Here is a 19601-nt window from a genome sequence, read left to right as displayed (position 1 = left end):
AGCTCTCGTTTGTGCCCGTTGTGTGCTTTGGCGTGATGCCGCGTGTTCCCACAGGCAGGAAGATGGATCGGGGAACCTCATTCGTCGGGAAGCATCACTGCGAGGTTCCCCGATCCATCGGCAGCTGACTATTCAGCTTTATAGAGATGCTCAAGGGGATGCTTCGAATTTCAGCTTGCATGCTGATTTAATGCAAATAACATGCAGTTTGGAATTGGGCCAATAAAATGCATTTCCTTCTGATTCTGATTGGTTTGATTCCAAACTGCATACAGCATTCAGTAAATTTACATGTAAGCTGGAATTATTATCATCTCATTGACCATCTGCTAACTAGATAGTAGCAGGCAGAACAGCTTATGACTCGTGTGGCCAGAAGTCTTTAGGATAGGTTTGGCATTACCGAGGCATCGGTCAGTGTAGATATCCTGAATGTTAGATAAGTTACAGCCAGTACTGGGAGCTGCTGGCTATCCCTACTGTATGTATAGCTTCTTGCTCTCATCACACACTCACACATCTTTGTCTTGTGACTTGCAGGACACAGAGCGTCTCTCACCTGTCTCTAGAAGACTTCAGGCTGATGGCTGTGCTGGGAAGAGGACACTTCGGAAAGGTGAATGAAGGAATGTAAACCTGCCCACAGGACTAAGCTGCTACTGTTGTACATCCACTTGGCTTTAACAGGGCCGTGTCTGGGCTCAGGCCATCCAGGCAAGGGCCTCAGGCGCCCTCTGGTGTAAAGGGTGCAACAATGCACCTTCTTTTTTAATACATTCTGTTTCAAACAGTTTTTTCTAAATGTATAAAGGGAAGGGGGACACCAAGAGCCCAATAGTGTGATATTGTATAGATGATAATTAATAATGAGTAATATAACAATTTAATACTCACAAACCAGGGTTACTATTAGGCAACCACTGTGAAGGCAGGTGGGGAGATTAACCTGACCCCACTCAGGATTAAAAGTCGCTCTCTGTAGATGGGAAGAAGATGGGTACAACCCTCCACCAAGGGTGGACTTAGCAATATGTAGAAGCTTTCCAGAGGCGCCAATAGAATAAAAGTCAATTAAACGAGCTTAAAACCGATGGGGCAGTGGTGGGCCTATCCCATCCATGCAGACAAAGCAAACAAAGGAAGGACTGTGGCATCAACAGTCAAACAACAATTTATTTATACTCCACAGTAATAATAGGCAACGCATTTCACGGGCTCAATCCCGCTTCATCAGGCCAATCAAAAAGGAGCATACAGCTTAACAGCATCAAAACCACACTGAGCGCCTCTGTGACAGAGGCGCTCAGTGTGGTTTTGATGCTGTTAAGCTGTATGCTCCTTTTTGATTGGCCTGATGGAGCGGGATTGAGCCCGTGAGACGCGTTGCCTATTTTTACTGTGGAGTATAAATAAAATTGTTGTTTGACTGTTGATGCCACAGTCCTTCCTTTGTTTGCTTTGTCTGCATGGATGGGATAGGCCCACCACTGCCCCATCGGTTTTAAGCTCGTTTAATTGACTTTTATTCTATTGGCGCCTCTGGAAAGCTTCTACATATTTTTCTAAATGTATGTTTAATTGGTCAAAAAAAAATAGTATAGTATAGTAGTATAGCTTAAAGAGAATCTGTACTGTGAAAATCTTACATATTAAGCGTACCAGCCTGTTTGTTGTCTTCTTCTAGCCCCCTCTGTGACTTTTTCGCCACTCCCCGCTGCTTTCTTGGTGATAAAATCACTGTTTTATTCATTGTTTTTGTAAACAATGAAGATGGCCGCCAAACAAGAAATACATCATCAGGGCAGGTGCCTGTTTGCAGTGGCTCCTCTTAAGCCTGACTTGACTACTGAAATGTTACTCCCAGTGTTGCCCTAGCTGCTTGTCTGGGCTTTGATCTGATCTTTCTGCACTCACAGCTGTTCACAAGGTCACAGCTCCATGAGCCTCAGACAGGCTGGCTGTGAGCAGAGGCCTTGCCTTTGACTCATACACACAGCACACAGGAGAGCAGAGGGGGGCGTGAAGGGGGCATGCATAGCTTGTCCTTATCACAGCAGAGGCAGTGCATTCCTCTCTGGGTCGGCAAAGCTTAAAAAGAAAACAAGATTAGATATATTACAGAGACAGTGCAACTAGAAAAGGCTGCAGTAATCCAGACCACATTAGAACAGGTATAGGACCTTATGGGATAGAAGAAATAAGGCTGAAAATGTTGTTACAGAGCCTCTTTAACTAGTTCTTCATCATTAGCACTGTTATCATACCTACATCACCTCAATTTAAAATAACTATCTACAGTATTTTCTATAGTTAGTCATTTACAATGTCAGTTCATCTTTTGGAGTATTTTTCTGTCTGTTGTGGTGTCATGTTCCTAATGCTTGTGATTTGTTCTCACCTGTGTTTATGGCTCTGTCAGGTCCTCCTCTCTGAGTATAAGCCAACGGCGGAGTTATTCGCTATCAAAGCTCTGAAGAAAGGAGACATTATTGCCAGGGATGAAGTGGAGAGGTCAGTATTTGCACCAAGACTCCTTCCTCTGTCACTATTATGCCTTTGTAAACAATGTGATAAGGTGTTACTGCCATTCAATGCCAAGCCAAGCTCTAACTATTCAAGTAAATAATGCAGATATTAAACAAAAGTGGAATTATATTGCAGCAACAGACAGGTTTCCCTCAGGCCACAGTATGTTTTCAGGGTTATTTTTTTAAGTATTGATAGATGTCAGCACAGTGGACAGAAGCAAGGATAATCCACCCATTTTACTATCTCAGTCGCTTACCTGGAACAGTTAAAGCAAACCTATGAGGAGAGAAATAATTCACTAAGATACAAACCTCAGCAGAGGGAAGCCTATGGATAGTCCAGAGTCTTCCCAGCAGAGCCAGGACAAGGTTGAGGCACCAAAGTGCGCCCCTCCATCCCCCCACACCAGCCGTCACACACTAATTGCTATTAGACTAAGAGGCGCCCCAGGGCCCCCAACCCCTCCAACACCTTAATCTCTAGTTATCTGGCTTGCAGTCGCTGCCATGTATCCCATTTTCTTATTTCTCTCTGCTTCAAACACAACAGGGGAATGATAGCTGAGTTGTGCGTCTCCCTCCTACACTGCGCCCTGAGGCTGGAGCCTCTCTTGCCTCTTCCTCGACCTTGCCCTGCTTCCCAGAACCTCATCCTCACAGTTTCTGCTCGGGACCCTCTTATTCTTCATGACCACACTCCTATCCATGTATGAGCTCACTTTGTCTTTTTTTCTGGTCCAAGGTGTGTTTTCAGTGCATGATATGTCAATATTCTAGATGCTGAAAGGCAGTTCTGTCTCTTTAGCTGTGTGTTCTTCTTTATTCAGAATCAATTAATTTGGCCAAATAAGTTTGTACTTACAAGGAATTGGACCAGGCAGTTGCTTAACAGGCACAAACAAAACAATACAAAGACAGACAGTATATAAGTTACAAGTCAAGGACAGGAAGTTTTATGCTGTATTGCTTTCAAGTCCTAGCAGATCACCATTTTTAGCAACCAGGGCATCTCAATAGTACGGTTGGGGGGGTAGATTGGACACTGTGCTTCAAAGAGTTTACAGAAGCCACAGATGTTATCATCACATCTTTTCCTGCATAAATTATCTGTCACCTAGGAGGGGAGGAGGAACATGGCAGCTCCTGTGGCTTTTAGAAACCTTGAAACAAATGTGGTGCTCGGTTCCCTTCAAGCATGGCTACTGCCTGAGGGTACAAACTGTTCCTGTGCCTGGAAGTTTTAGTTGTGACTGATCGGCAACCTTTATACTTTGCCTAGACCTTTATTTAAAGTGTATCTGAGGTGTCAAAAAGCACAAAAAGTAAATACTTACCTAAGAAGATGGAAGCCACTGGTTCCTATAGAGCAGGGGTAGGGAACCTATGGCTCGGGAGCTCTATGGCTCTTTTGATGGCTGCATCTGGCTCACAGACAAATAAGTAGGGGTTGATTCACTAAGCTACACTGCTCAAGCAGCACAGCTCAGTGTGGCAGTGCAAGTAACATTTTCAAATTAGGCACCACACAGCTGTAGCATGCACTACTAACTTACTCGCACTCCCCCCAAAACTAACGGCTGCTCCAATTGTCCCACTCTAGATCCTATCATGTCCAGTGACTTTGTAGAATGAAATCCCTGCTCTTTGATTGGCCCAATAGGTTGCCTGTCACTCGACAGGCAGCCTATGGGGCCAAAGTGTGGGGATCTTGTCCTACAAAGTGAATCAACTCCCAAGTCAGCTAGCTAATTGTACAAGCTGTTAGTTGGTATTTCTTCTGTCTGGCGCTCAGGAAAATTGCTGATGTTGCTGAAACCCAAGAGAAGCTGAAGACATGTCTGACACTCCCGCTGCCCGGTGAATCAACTGTATACATATCACCGTGGCAACAGGGACAAGAGCCCTACTGTCCCAGTTTGAAACATATTGTTTGGCTCTCACAGAAATACGTTTTAAAATATGTGGCGTTTATGGCTTTCTCAGCCCAAAAAGTTTCTGACGGCCGCTATAGAGGCTTCCCATGCCGCCCCCCGGTCCTCCGTTGCCATGCGCTAACCCCCTGGAGATTATTGACATTAGCTTGTTGGTAGTAAGATCGGGGCTGCGCTCCTCTTCATGCACCAGCACAGCCGTGCTGTGCCTGCGCCAGTTTTGCCGCACCTGCACAGTAAACTGGAGCCGCTCCTTTAGGGCCAGTTTCCACTGGAGCAGTTTCCGCTGCGAATCCGCAGTTTCCCCGCACACAAATCGCACGGGGAAACTCTGCCATAGGAAACTATGGTGCCACCGGCCGAATCGCTTGCGCTAGCGATTCGGCCGAAACTGCCGACAGTTTTCACGCGGGAGGCTGCAAATCCCATAGCCGTGCATGTCACAGCTTCTGGGATTCGCCTGCGATCCCGCACACCCGGAAGTGCTGCCGCGCATCTCACTGACGCATGCGGCACAAGTGGAAACGGGCCCTTATAGTCTTACATGATGATGATTGGTGTTGGGGGAGTTATTGGCCACTAGCCATGAGCATTGCAGTTTTCGGATTGGAAACCAGCATTGCCGAACTGAAATACCAAAAGTGTGAGTTGCTTAATACTGACTTAAACATTTCCAAGTATTTTGCATTAAAGTCTATGGCGCCAACTTTCCAAATTAATTCCAAAATCAGATAAAGTTGGTATTTTGGCAAATTTGGGAAATGTTTATTGCAATCACATCCGGCTGGTTACAGGGCTGGAAGGATCATTTTCTCTTCATCATAATAACCCTTGTTTCGCCTTCTGATTTGCCGCAGCCTCCTGTGTGAAAAGCGCGTGTTCGTGGCGGTGAGCGGCGCTTCTCACCCGTTCCTCCTCAGCCTCCTTGGCTGTTTTCAGACTGCAGAACATGTCTGCTTCGTCATGGATTACATGGCTGGGGGAGACCTGATGACCCATATCCATACAGAGGTCTTCAGCCAATCACGTGCTATGTAAGTACCTATGAACATCTGTACTTTATACTAATGGAAATGTTTTCAGCACAGCCTCAGAGTCTGATATCTGCAGAGCCTGAAAGACGCCCGTGGGCTGACCAGTCATGGGAGAAAGAGATCCACCAGCCAGATCTGAGAGATATGTCTAGATACATCTGTTCCCACAAGATAAGGGAAATCATGAGGGGCCCTGCCTATAAACATATGTGCACAGGCTAAATGAACATGCATGACCAGCTGATGGTTGGGTCCCCAGTTCGAATCCCAGCCAGGGCACTATCTGCTAGGAGTTTGTATGTTCTTCCCGTCTCTGTGCAGGTTTCCTCTCACACCCCAAAAACATACAGATAAGTTAATTGGCTTCCCCCTAAAAATTGGCCCTAGACTACGATATATACAGAACACGATACATACATAGACATATGACTATGGCAGGGATTAGATTGTGAGCCCTGCTGAGGGACAGTTAAGTGACAAGGCTATTTACTCTCTCTGTACAGTGCTGCGGAACATGTTGGTGCTATATAAATACTAAATAATATTCTGTAAGTCCTCAAAGTTCTTAGCATTTATAAATAATGAGTGAACTAAAAACCACTATAATTTGGTTTGGATGAGAACCACAGTCAAGCATAACATACAGTTGAAAACCTGACTCCCAGTTCCTTAGTAACTATATAGTTATCTAACTTGCCATTGACCCAAAGTACGCCACTGTGAAAAATCTTAATTTTCCCCATCTTGCATCTTAATGTAATATCCAGTTTTATCTGTAAGCACTGCTATTTTTAGACAGCACAGCTAAAGGTGCGTAAACACGCACTACAGCAGCCAATGACGGGTCAGACGGACCCATCGTTGGCTGCTGTAGTGCGTGTGTACGCACTTTTATTCTAATCCTTGAACTCAGAGGTTCTCTCAACTATCATCTCCTGCATTCAGAGATAAAATAACAATCAGTTTCCTAGAGAGTTCAGTGCTGTGGCTCAGTGACTGATAAGGCTGAAAATGAAAGTAAACCTATTAACCCTTTCAGACCCACGTTTTAAGCAATTGGCTGTGCTTAGAAATAAAGGTGCCTGTACACTGAGCCGATTAACGGTGCGGCAAAATCGATCGATCGCAAATCGATTGACCAATTGATCGATTTGCAGCCGATTTCGAACGATTTCAATCGATCTGACATGCTGGAAAATCTAGGTCGATCTGTTGAGATTGCTTATCATTTTGCATTGGCCCTTATGGAAATCTGATGGCAAAAAAATGCCATCAGATCAATTTTAAATAGATTTCATACTGAAATCTATTGGAAATCTGTTCCTAGTAAAAAAAAATTCCTAAACACAGCAGATAGATCAGAAATCTATCTGATGATCTATCTGCTGCTAATCTAACGAGTGTATGGCCTGCTTTAGAATAATGTGGCTAATCTGATGGAGCAGAGGAAACTGTAGTTCCACTTTAATTTGCACTTTATGCTTATACTGTGTTTTGCATTGTACATATCAACATTGTATACATGGAAGTACTTGAATTACTAATCTATTTTTTGGATCTTTCCTTTTTCAGGTTCTATGCTGCTTGTGTCCTTCTGGGGCTTCAGTTCCTGCACAGCAAAGACATTGTCTACAGGTGAAATGATGCCTATTCTGCCTATTCTGTGTATGGTGTAGCCTAAGGAAGTGTTGTTATAGGTCATTATTAGTGTAAAAGCACTGATGAGTGCTAATCAGATTTCAGTTTCCATGGAAGTGACTGTGCTCCTCTGCAGTGAGCTGAAGTGTGATTGGTTGTAATGGGCTGCTGTAAGGAAATATGAAGAGGCAGGATAGACATCCCACTTCAGACTTTCTGGTACCTTGGTTGTGATTTGCACATACTGGAACGTGGTAGGGTGTTTATACATTACTCGATTTGTGGCATTGATACTCCCTACAACATGGCCACTTGATCGTTCGATTTCCTGCCAAACTGATTGAACCAATTAATCCAGCACGCTTGCGGCTGGTTTCAGACTGGCAACTGGCGGTATAGGAGCATTGCATATATTGATATTACTGTATCTACACTGTTTCATTCATTGTATTTTTCTCCTTCATGTGTATTTTTCTTGTTTGTTTGTTTTGTACAATATTTAGTGATTTTCTAGGTACTAAGATACCATGGCCTACATCCTATTTTCGTTATTGATTTATAAAGCATCAACATACTCCGTGGCGCTGTACACAGTGAAAAACAAACACGGGGTACAAAATAATACAGACAGTGATTGACATGAAATATAGACACTGATACATAGTAGTAGACATAGTAATTACAGTAACAAATGTAACATGATGATCAAAATGTATAGCAAATTCCAAGACACAAAAGGGTGAGAGAGCTCTGCCCTTGAGAGCTTACAATCTAAAGGAATGGGGAGGAAACAAGAGGTGGGGTAGTACATAATATGTATACCTAGAGGCAGTGTGTATTTTTATTCTATATTTAGTACGGAATACAACTTGGCCAGGGGTTGAAGGGGAGTGGCCTAAGATAAAGCGTATGCTTGTCGGAAAAAGTGAGTTTTAAAGGAGACATTAACTTTCTCCAAGGAAATATTTCCAAACCTTACCAATAAAATACTTTTTAAGGTTCTCACCAGGAGAAAAAGTTAATTGAGTTAATTGCCACAAGGCAATCTAGACAGGTGCCTGTGGCCTAGTGGAGGTCAGGGGCCCAACTGCCACTTTTTCTATCCCTACTACCACCTCAGATCGCCAGAAGAACGATCACAATGAGCCAAAGCTATTGCCTTGCCCAAGGCCCCATTCCATCTTAAAGTGGACCTGAACTCAGTACCAGAGGCGGGACAAGGTCCTCCAGCACCCAAGGCTGAGACACCAAAGTGCGCCCCACCATCCCTCCCACTCCAGCCGTCACACACTGATTGCTATTAGAGTAAGAGGCGCCCCCCCCCCCCCCCCCAACACCTTAATCTCCAGCTATCTGGCTTACAGTCACTGCCATGTATCCCCTTTTCTTATTTCTCTCTGCTTCAAATGCAATAGGGGAATAATAGCTGAGTGAGTTGTGCGCCCCCTCCTACACTGCGCCCTGAGGCTGGAGCCTCTGTTGCCTCAGCCTTGGCCCGCCCTGCTCAGAACTTCCTGTCTGCTCTAAAAGACAAGTAACAGCATAATAACCTTTAAAGTGGACCTGAACTTTTGCACAGGACAGAAGGAAAACAGAGAGAAATGCACCCTGTATGTATTTAGAGAGTTTAGCCTGTCAAATTCCCCCTCATCTGTGACCAAGCACTAGTTGTAATTTGATCCCTCTGCTGTGTCAGCTACCTGCGACGGCAGAGAAGCTTATTGGTAAACACAGCATGTTAACCCTGAAGTAGACAAACTAGATTTATTGCATGATTTGTATCAGCTCTAACAAAGAAATGTTTTTCATCAAAGGTTATTATGCTGTTGCTTATCTTTAGAGCAGAGAGGAAGTTCTGAGTTCAGATCCACTTTAAAGAAAAACATTTTTGTTACAGTTGATACAAATCCTGCAATAAATATACAGTGTGTCTACTTCCTGCTTTCATGGAAGCAGATGAAGGGTTAACATCTTGTGTTTACATATTAGCTGTGTCTGACAAGGACTGCTGAAGTTCTGTGCTGATACAGCTGATAGATCAAATTACACTTGTGATTACTTACAGATGAGGGGGAATTCAGACATGCTCTTTTCTCTGATAACACACAGGGTGAACTTCTCTCTGTTTTCCTTGTGTCCTGAGCAAGAATTCAGGTCCACTTTAATCCATCATTGGGCCCATGTATTATATACCATTACTTGTAAGCAAATCCTATAAGGCAGAGCTCCCCAACCCTGTTCTCAAGGCCCACCAACAGTGCATGTTTTGCAGAAAACCACAAACATGCACAGGTGAGGTAATTAGTGTCACAGCAGAGCTGATTAACCACTTCGGTACCAGCAGCCTCTGCCCCCTTTTTTTTTTGGTTTCATGTAAAGCTACCTAAAGCTACCGTCAGACGCCTCCGATCCAGCCCATAGCGCTGTCTGGAACTCATTGGTCCGGGCAGCGCAGGGCTCTGGCGGGGGCCCTCTTCCGCCGCTGCGTGCGGGCGATCGCCGCAGAGCGGCGGCGATCAAGCTGTGCGCGCGGCTAGCAAAGTGCTAGCTGCGCGCACAGCACTTTGAATGGTGCAAATCGCCCCACCAGGGGCTGAGATAGCCTCCTGCGCGGCATAGCTCAGCTCGGGCTTACCGCCAGGAAGGTTAAAGGACTTACAAGGCCAATAATACAGAAAAAAAATAAAAAAAGATAGTTACCTGCGTCAGCTTGTAAGGCACGGGGACCTGCGTCAGCTTGTAAGGTCGGGGACCGTTCGGGGGGCTGTTGAGCGGCGGGGACCCGGCGGAATGGCACGGATGGCGTGGACGGTGTCCTCCGTGCCTTACAAGCTGACGCAGGTAACTAACTTTTTTTTTTTTTTTTTCTCTATTATTGGCCTCGTAAGTCCTTTAAAGAACAGAGGCTGCTGGTACACTAAAACGTGCATATCGACGAATCGCCGCAATAATCCATCGCTCCCGCCGGTCACGCCGCTCTGTCCCCGCCGCAGGCTGCTCTCTCTGCTGTCTCTATGATGGCAGAGCGCTGTGCGCCAGTCAGGAGCTGCTTTCATTGGCTCCTGACCCTGTCACTCAATGTAATCCAATGGGATTGGCTTACAGTAATGACAGGGCCAGGAGCTAATGAAAACGGCTCCTGCCCGGCTCACAGTGCTCTGCCGTCATAGAGGCGGCAGGGCAGCACATTGCGGCGGGTCGAGAGCGGCGGGAACAGGCAGGGGCGCGCGGTGAGTGGGACGTAGAGCTTACGTCCGGTCTGAACCGCAGCGCCACTCGCCCGACGTAGATTTGTACTGCGTCGGTCCGTAATTGGTTAACTATCTCTGTGGATTTCCACAAAACATGCACTGTTGGAGGGCCTTGAGGACAGGGTTGGGGAACACTAATAAGGGATTTCTTTTGTCATCCTATTTGTCGTCTTCCTTGCTTTTGCCTGGCTATTCTGTAGACTTGTTTTTTATCTGGTGTTGTCTATTTCACATTTATTATGGGAACTTGGCATTGATGGGTTAACAGCTGGCAGACAGTGTCTGGAAGTTATTAGTGTTTTGTTTTTTTGTTAAATTGATCTTTGATCTCTTGCAGGGACTTAAAACTGGATAATCTGCTGCTGGACTCAGAGGGATATGTGAAATTAGCGGATTACGGCCTCTGCAAAGAGGGTTAGTGCTCAGTCTGTGTGTAGAATGTATTACGTATGTTTGTACTCTTCCACATGGAGCTGTGAAATGGGTGAGAGGCAGCTGATCTGCTCATCACCTAAACCAGCGAATAGAGGCATTACCAGCACTGTGATTAAGCCTGTCACTCCGTCCCAAAACACTGATGCTTCACCAGCCCAACCTAAACACTTCACATTACTAGGTTTTAACTTATTTAGGTGCATAATCCTCCTGGGATGTAGTCTGCGTCCTCCTTTTCCTCCCTGTTTTGCTCTGACAGCTTACCAAAGGCTCCAGACCAGGCCCCGGCCCTCCCCTGGGTCAGCAGCCTGGACTCAGGAGAAGAACTGCAGCGCTGCAGTTTGATAGATTTTCAATAGATTCCCTCCCTGCTGGAATCTATTGAAAATCGATGTGCTATGTGTAATAGGAATCGATTCTTTCCTGAATTGATTCTTTTCAGAGAGGACTCAATTGTTTTGCCACAAGCTAGCCATAAACATATAGATATCCACCCGATGTTCCAAAATGATCGATTCCTTTCTAAAATGAATCCATTCAGATGGAGTTGATCCCTACCACACACAGCATCTCGATTTTTGATAGATTTCAGCAGGGAATCTATTAAAAAATTGCAGCATTACATTGTTCAATGCAGTGCAGTGCTACTGGCTGTCAATTTACAGCTGCTCCTATCCTGCTCCAGATCAACTAAGATTTTCCATCATGACTGATCAATACTTTCGATGTGAGCAATTTAACTTAAATTTCCATCTAACAGACTGAAATAAACTTCTACATATGTAGGTTGGAACATGTGACACTTATCCTTTGCTATACCATACAAGAGAGTGCTTGTTTGGGGTTTGTTCCATGTTATTTTTTAATCAGTTGATTTTCAGCACTGTATGTGATGCATAACATCTGTCCAACTGGTCAGCTGTTCTGATCTCTGTGGTCTGCATTCATTAAAGTGAATCTCCAGACTAAAAATCTACTCAGCAGAACTGAAAAGGCTTGGTGTTTCTTTAACAGTTTCACAGCATCAGAACTTTGTTCTTCTTATAGAAGCATCATTTTTAGCTGCATTTTTAGCTAAGCTCCGCCCCATCAAAGAAAACTGCCTGGGCTTTTTTCCCCTGATGCTGTGCAAAGCATGATGGGATTTCCTATATTGTTGTTCACGTTGCCTAGCAACTGGGAGGGGTGATAAGGACACAGGACAGTTGGAACTGTGTCTCATGCTCCCTGTCACCTCCTTTCAACCAAAAAGATGGCTGCCATCATGAAATCACAAACCTTTGCCTGTTCTTTTAAAACAGTGTGGGTAAGAGATTATATTACCTATCTATTTTAATTAACATAACTAATGTAACTTAATGACAGTATGTTTGTTTAGGCTGAAGTTCCTCTTTAAGATCTGAATACTCCTTCTCCTAGCTTCTACTGATTCCTCTCCACTTACGTATGTGTATTTGCATCAGGTATGGGGCCGTCTGATCGCACCTCTACATTCTGCGGCACTCCAGAGTTCCTGGCACCTGAGGTTCTGACTGATGCCTCCTACACACGAGCCGTGGACTGGTGGGGGTTTGGTGTCCTCATCTATGAGATGATGGTTGGAGAGGTAAAAGGTCCTGTGTTAAAAAAAGAGTAAATCCTTCTTAGCATTTCCCATTTTAACTGTGGCTATTTTGAAGCCAATCCTGATGTAATTTCCTCCGTTACTCTCCTCTGCCTGATTGTGTATGCATTGCTCACCGTCCACTATAGAAAGTGCATTGTCTCTACACATGAAATATTGGCCAATCAGAGAGGAACAGAGGTGTGGGAGGGGAAAACAGGAGGGAAAGAGGCTTCAGCCAATCAGGCTGCATTAGTTAAGTCTGAGGGGAAAGTAGAGAAGCAAAAAAGGACGACCCAGCATGCCATGCACCTTCCTTTGTGCGGCAATGTACCAAATAAGAGTCAGGTAAACTGGGGAATGATCATTTATCAACAAGAAAAGTAATAGTGATTTTAACTTTTGGATTGCCTGGTTAGCATCCTTATTACCATATTTTTTGGAGTATAAGATGCTCCTGACCATAAGACGCACCTAAGTTTAGCAATCCAATGTATCAGTACACCACTTCAAGTAAATCACGCTCTTTTATTGAGCCATGTATGTCCACAAAGATAATATAGCCGACAATTGTTTCGGGGGCCGCCCAGGGTCCCCCTTTATCAAGGCGTGTGGTTGTGATGAGACATTGCCCACAGTATCAAGCACCCAAGTATTGCTTTGATGGAGTGCCCAACCTTTTGATGTGAACCTAGCGTTAGGTTGCATTCACAGTGGGACGTTATTGTCCTGCGTTATAAAGTAATTATAACGCAGGATAACTCACTGTAATGTTAAGCCTATGCATAATTCACAGTGCGACGTTAACGTCGCTGTTGTAAATGTTGCGTTATGGTAACTCACTGCTTGTAGTGCATTACCTCTAAGTGCAGAAGTTAACAAATACAGAGAGGCATACTTTTCATTGACTGTATGCTCCACTGTATCTACTGTATGCCATGGTAACGCAGCGTTAATGTGCGTTACCTCCTTTTTTTGCGTTGTAATGCTGCGTTGCGACTTTAACGTCGCATTACAACACAACGTCCCACTGTGAATATGCTCTTAGAAAACAAAAACCGGGAAAAAATATATATATACTAAACCTGGTGCATACATGGTGAAGGGGCATCTGGTAGATTATGCCCCCTTTGTACCTCATGCCCCCTTGTACCCCTTGTGTATCCATGTGTCCTCCTCTTTGTCCCTTTGTGCCCCCCTTGTGTCCTCCTCTGCATGGGCACAGTACACGGAGTCCCTGACAGTGTGACGGGTTGGAGGTTTGTATTGGGAGGCGTTCACAAGTCAGGAACTCCCTGCATTTGGACTATAAGACGCAGTGACTTTTTCCCTCTCTGTAGGGGGAGAAAAAGTGAGTCTTATACTCCAAAAAATCCAGTACTTGTTTACCATATAAAAATAAAGAATTGATTTTTTATTTTATGCCCGACAGTTACACTTTAAAGTAACTAATACCCAATGATAAGTGATCTGGCATTACCTGTTGCCACATTATTTATTTTAGAGAACAAAGATAACTAAAAACACCCATAAATAGATTTTCAGCAACAAAGAATTGAAATCTTTCTTCTGGGCACAATAGATATGGCACCAGCCTATACAAGGACATCACAGCACCGTCTACAGATTAGACAGATGATGAGTCAGCTTACTGGCATGCAGAGGACCAGCTCTGATCTCGATGCAGCTTCAACAATTTGGAGTTTAGTGTTCTTAAAGCGGGATTGTCAGCCACAGAACCAAATTCTATTTAAACACTGCAATGTGTTTAAAATGCTGCCAGAAATCTCTATCTGTAAGTACAAGCTCTCCAAACTATTCAGGAATCTCTCTACTGTTATATTTTCTCAGTCCCTCAGGCTCTTTTTTGCCATTTTTGCCATTGCCAATGACCCTCCCACCTTCCTGCTTCTCACTGATTGGCTGAGCAGACTGCTGCCTAGCTGAAACATTATCCTCTGCTCACTCCGGTTTACAAGCAAGGCTGAGGTGACTCAGCGTTTGGAGGAGAAAAGGAACCAAAATAAGTTAAGGGAAGAACTGACATCAGGATTCAGCCTCAAACTGTGGGCAAAGGACATGGTTCCCACCAGGAACAGAATTCTCTTAATTTACAGTGGGATGTGAAAGTTTAAAAACGTTGTTAATGTCATGATTTTCCTTTATAAATCGTTGCTTGTTACGATAAAAAATGTCAGTTAAATATATCATATAGGAGACACACACAGTGATGTTTCAGAAGTGAAATGAAGTTGAATGGATATACAGAAAGTGTGCAATAATTGTTTAAATAAAATTTGGTAGGTGCATACATTTTGGCACCACAAAAAAAGAAATGAAATCAATATTTAGTAGATCCTCCTTTTGCAGAAATTACAGCCTCTAAACGCTTCCTGTAGGTTCCAATGAGAGTCCGGATTCTGGTTGAAGGTATTTTGGACCATTTCTCTTTACAAAACATCTCTAGTTCAATCAGGTTTAATGGCTTCTGAGCATGGACAGCTCACTTTAACTCACACCACAGATTTTCAATTATATTCAGGTCTGGAGACTGAGATGGCCATTCCAGAACGTTGTACTTGTTCCTCTACATGAATGCCTTAGTGGATTTTGAGCAGTGTTTAGGGTCGTTGTCTTGTTGAAAGATTCAGCCCCGGCGCAGCTTCAGCTCTGTCACTTGATTCCTGGACATTGGTCTCCAGAATCTGGTGATACTGAGTGGAATCCATGCGTCCCTCAACTTTGACAAGATTCCCAGTCCCTGCACTGGCCACACAGCTCCACTGCATGATGGAACCACCACATTTTACTGTAGGTAGCAGGTGTTTTTCTTGAAATGCTGTGTTGTTTTTCCTCCATGCATAACGCCCCTTGTTATGCCCAAATAACTCAATTTAAGTTTCAGCAGTCCACAGCACCTTATTCCAAAATGAAGCTGGCTTGTCTAAATGTGCTTTAGCATTCCTCAAGCGGCTCTGTTTGTGCTGTGGGTGGAGAAAAGGCTTCCTCTGCATACAGCATCTCCTTGTGTAAAGTGCGCCGAATGGTTGAACGATGCACAGTGACTCCATCTGCAGCAAGATGATATTGTAGGTCTTTGGTGCTGGTGTGTGGGTTGACTCTGACTGTTCTCACCATTCGTCGCTTCTGTTTATCCAAGATTTTTCTTGGTCTGCCACTTTGAGCTTTAAAGGGGAACTGAAGTAAGAGGTATACGGAGGCTGCCATATTTATTTCCTTTTAATCAATACCAATTGCCTGGCAGTCCTTCTGGTCTATTTCTCTGCAGTAGTATCTGAATAACAGAAACAAGCATGCAGCTTGTCTTGTCAGATCTGACTTTAAAGTCTGAAACACCTGATCTGCTGCATGCTTGTTCAGGGGCTATGGCTAATAGTATTAGAGGCAGAGGATCAGCAGGGCTGCCAGGCAACTGGTATTGCTTAAAAGGAAATAAACATGGCAGCCTCCATATACCTTTCTCTTCAGTTCCCCTTTAACTTGAACTGAGCCTGTGCTCTTCCATTTCCTCAATATGTTCCTAACTTTGAAAACAGACAGCTGAAATCTCTGAGACAGCTTTCTGTATCCTTTCCCTAAACCATAATGGTGAACAATCTTTGTCTTCAGGTCATTTGAGACCCCCATGTTGCTACTCTTCAGAGAAAATGAAAAGAGGATGGAAACTTACAATTGACCCCCTTAAATACTCTTTCTTATAATTTGATTCATCTGTGTATGTAGGTCAGGGGTCACTGAGCTTACCAAGCCAATTTGATTTCCAATAATTAGTTCCAACGGTTTTATAATCAATAAAATGACAACAGTGCCCAAATTTATGCGCCTGCCTAATTTTATTTAAACAATTATTTCGCACTTTCTGCAAATCAAATAAACTTCATTTCACTTCTTAACAGTGGACAATACAATACATGTGGTATGTAAGTAGATTAAGTATTTAACTACATATATATATATACAGTATGTATTTTTTTCCTTTGCATAGTATGGCTAATCCTCCTGCTTTAAAGCTATGGAGATGAAACTACATTTTGGAGGAACTCTCTAATATCATCTTCTCTTAATTATAATCAGATTAGATATTAACCAGGTAAAGTCATTAAAATTCCCTGGGCACATTATAGTTACATGGTTATTTGGGTTGAAAAAAGACATACGTCCATCGTGTTCAACCAGAAAACAAAGTACAACACCAGCCTGCTCCTTCACATATCCCTGTTGATCCAGAGGAAGGCAAAAAAACCTTACAAGGCATGGTTCAATTAGCCCCAAAAGGGAAAATAATTCCTTCCCGACTCCAGATGGTAAAATCCCTGGATCAACACCACTGGACATTACCTAGTAATTATAGCCATGGATGTCTTTTAATGCAAGTAAAGCATGTAAATCCCCCTTTAAATGCAGATATAGAATTTGCCATAACTGGGACAATGCATTCCACATCTTAATCACTTACTTACTGTAAAGAACCCTTTATAATCTCACAGAATCTAAAATAGGAAGCTAAAACTGTCGCCATCATCTGAGCAGCTAAAATAATCAGCCTACCTTACACACTAATGTAAGACCTCTTTCAGGTGGGAGGCTGAGCTGTTTGCTTGTTGGACAGTTCAGCATCCCATCTGCTGCCCATGCGCGCCATTTGGGTGCAATTAAAATGCAGCTGAATGCCAGAATTTGTAACACCACATGTGCCAGTGCTTGAAACGGGGTGGTGTTACTCGGCAACAGAGAACTGTGGCTGCCCCGTGCTCAGATGTCACTCCATGGGGGGGGGGGGAGGGGGGGTCTGCCAGTCCACCACCAGTGCACAAGAGCAGCTGACAGGCAGTGAATTCACTGCCTTTAACTGCCTGTATGAAAGAGGCCTCAGCCGTTCTCCGCTCATTACTAAACTGACAGTGAACAGATCCTGTTTTATAATTAGGAGCCATTCGCACTTGTCAGTGTGCAATGGATCTGTGAGACCCGTTGCGGTGTTTGGGCCGCACTTCTGTGCAGTCTGCGATAATCTCGAGCCCGGAGAATGCATTCCCCCATGTAGTCTATGGGGGTAGAGCATCTGCCCCAGGCTACAGCTGGACCACAGCGGACAATACACTGTCCACTCTGATGGCCACACCTGGTCCGGCTCAAGTGGGAACTGAGCCTTGCGGTTTTATTCTGTCTTCACTGAATCATTCCTTAAATCTAAAATGATTTGCCTTGTTTGGCTCAAGCACAGTATTTGATAATGTAAAACTGCAGCACATCATCCAATCAGTGTAACAAATTTGCTGCAACCTGCCTTCTTGCAGGACTTTTACAACAGTAGGTTGCGAGCCAACGAAACTGCTTCTTTTACTACTCATCCTGCCCACTCCATTTCCCAATCCCTTTTTTTAGGAGTGAGATACTGAGCTGTTAAACCAAAAATGTTCAGACACTGAGACAGGTCCCCCCCTAGGTGATAGCTGTGCATACTAATGAACTGCACTTATTCCTTCAGCACTAACAGTAATGATGAAACTGCTGGAGAGAGCATGTAATGAACTCCTTAAAGGGGTTCTGTGGTTTAAAAAAAAAATGACATTTACCTGGGGGTTCTAATGGCCCCCTACAGCTGGCATGTGCCCGCGCTGTCATCTACAATCCTCCGTTCCCCGCCGCCGCCACCATTCAATTATTCGGGAATGGAGGATTGTAAAGGACGGCGCGGTAAGTGTCAGTTTTTGGTTTAAAAAAAACCCACAGAACCCCTTTAAAGAAAACATTAGGCAAACATGAAAAAAAAATCAGATCTACTTACCTGGGGCTTCCTCCAGCCCCTGGAAGCCTATGTGTCCCTCACCGCAGCTCTGCTCCAAGCTGGTCTGCCAGGGTCCTCTGACCCGGCCAGATCGGCAGTCACTGCACATGTACGAGCATTGCAACAACAGGAGCATCCATGCCACAGGAGCGCAACCGCGGGCGGCTTTATTGCTCACTGTCTTTGGTCCAGGGGCGTAACTATAAGGGAACAGCCCATGAGATCACAAGGGGGCCCAGAGCAGTGAGGGACCCCTAACTAGTAACCTTCACTCCCTCCGATACAGGGGTCCATCCTTTTAGGTCTGATGTTTTTGTGGCTTTACTTGTTATGGGTGTGAAGATCATGATGGCCACAATTATTTTACGACCCTTGCAGGATGGGCCTCCAGGCTGAAAGGGTCACCAAGGTGAGGCAAGAGAAAGGGTGTGAACATTGGGGGTCCCCATGATTTCTTCTTACGCCCCTGCTTTGTTCCCTTAACCACTGACGTGCCAATTTCCATATACAGTACATCTGAGCTTACTATTTGAGATGATCATGTCCTTCATTACAATATGAAATATGTGGAGTTATGCTCTAGTTGTGTTCTGTTTGCCTTCCTGTGGATCAGCACTTCTTGACTATATGAAGGGTTGACCTTGTTGTGCCTGTGTCCTTTGAACCTTACTTGTGTAATTTGTGGGATAATCGACCAGACTAGTGTCCAGGACAAATAACAATTTAGATATAAGTGAATGTTCTCGAGATAGTCATCTCTTAATAATGAAAATAAAAACAAAACAAACAAGAGCCTCCTACGGAAAGCAGCACTCACATTGTCTTGGGTGGCCGAATAGAGCAGATTGGGAGATGTTTATTCCTCTGTTCCGTGTTTGTGTTCTTCTGTGTTTAATAACGTTCTCTCTGTGTTCCGTAGTCCCCGTTCCCAGGAGATGAGGAAGAGGAGGTTTTCGACAGCATTGTCAATGATGAAGTCCGATACCCGAGATTCCTATCTGCTGAGGCTATTGCCATCATGAGAAGGGTAAGGGCATTAACTGAACTGATACAGATGGCAACTATAATTGAAGGGCATTTTCAGCAAACTTAACCCGAGGGTCTTCAAGCATTATTGTGACTTCGGGCTCAGTTTGCCTTCCTGTGAGTCAGCATTGCGCGACATTACACAGGTCACAAGCAGCCACCAGAGATTTGATGGGTAAAAAAACACAGAAAATTAAATCATTTCCTTTTTGCTTATCTGTTTAAAGCGGGATAAAACTCTGACATAACATTCAATAAAATGTGTTTTCCTACATTGTATTAACCATACAGTTACTATATTTGCTTTTGTGAAGAAGTAATATTGTCTGATTACAAATTCCCAAAG

At 44.1% G+C, this 19601-nt stretch overlaps 1 protein-coding gene and 1 long non-coding RNA gene across 4 annotated transcripts in view; one reads left to right on the top strand and one right to left on the bottom strand.

The window, feature by feature from the left end:
• Positions 1 to 19601, bottom strand: part of LOC137562787 (uncharacterized) — a 52858-nt gene that overhangs the window by 17792 nt on the left and 15465 nt on the right. For both annotated transcript variants that reach the window (XR_011030189.1, XR_011030187.1), the window contains exons 2-3: positions 12262 to 12433; positions 2399 to 2554 (exon numbers count right to left, since the gene is read on the bottom strand). This is a non-coding gene — a long non-coding RNA (uncharacterized lncRNA). The remainder of the gene's footprint in view (positions 1 to 2398; positions 2555 to 12261; positions 12434 to 19601) is intronic.
• The window catches only part of LOC137562784 (serine/threonine-protein kinase N1-like), a 55783-nt gene that overhangs the window by 29321 nt on the left and 6861 nt on the right, over positions 1 to 19601 (top strand). For both annotated transcript variants that reach the window (XM_068274479.1, XM_068274478.1), the window contains 7 exons: positions 541 to 616; positions 2420 to 2511; positions 5317 to 5493; positions 7066 to 7128; positions 10720 to 10796; positions 12281 to 12423; positions 19149 to 19256. In XM_068274479.1, coding sequence (XP_068130580.1) covers positions 541 to 616; positions 2420 to 2511; positions 5317 to 5493; positions 7066 to 7128; positions 10720 to 10796; positions 12281 to 12423; positions 19149 to 19256 — 736 coding nt within the window. The remainder of the gene's footprint in view (positions 1 to 540; positions 617 to 2419; positions 2512 to 5316; positions 5494 to 7065; positions 7129 to 10719; positions 10797 to 12280; positions 12424 to 19148; positions 19257 to 19601) is intronic.

This window comes from Hyperolius riggenbachi, chromosome 3 (assembly GCF_040937935.1).
Source record: "Hyperolius riggenbachi isolate aHypRig1 chromosome 3, aHypRig1.pri, whole genome shotgun sequence".
In the NCBI taxonomy this organism is placed as follows: domain Eukaryota; kingdom Metazoa; phylum Chordata; class Amphibia; order Anura; family Hyperoliidae; genus Hyperolius; species Hyperolius riggenbachi.
Note: the sequence above shows the minus strand (reverse complement) of the source record. Positions and strands in the feature narration are given on the sequence as shown.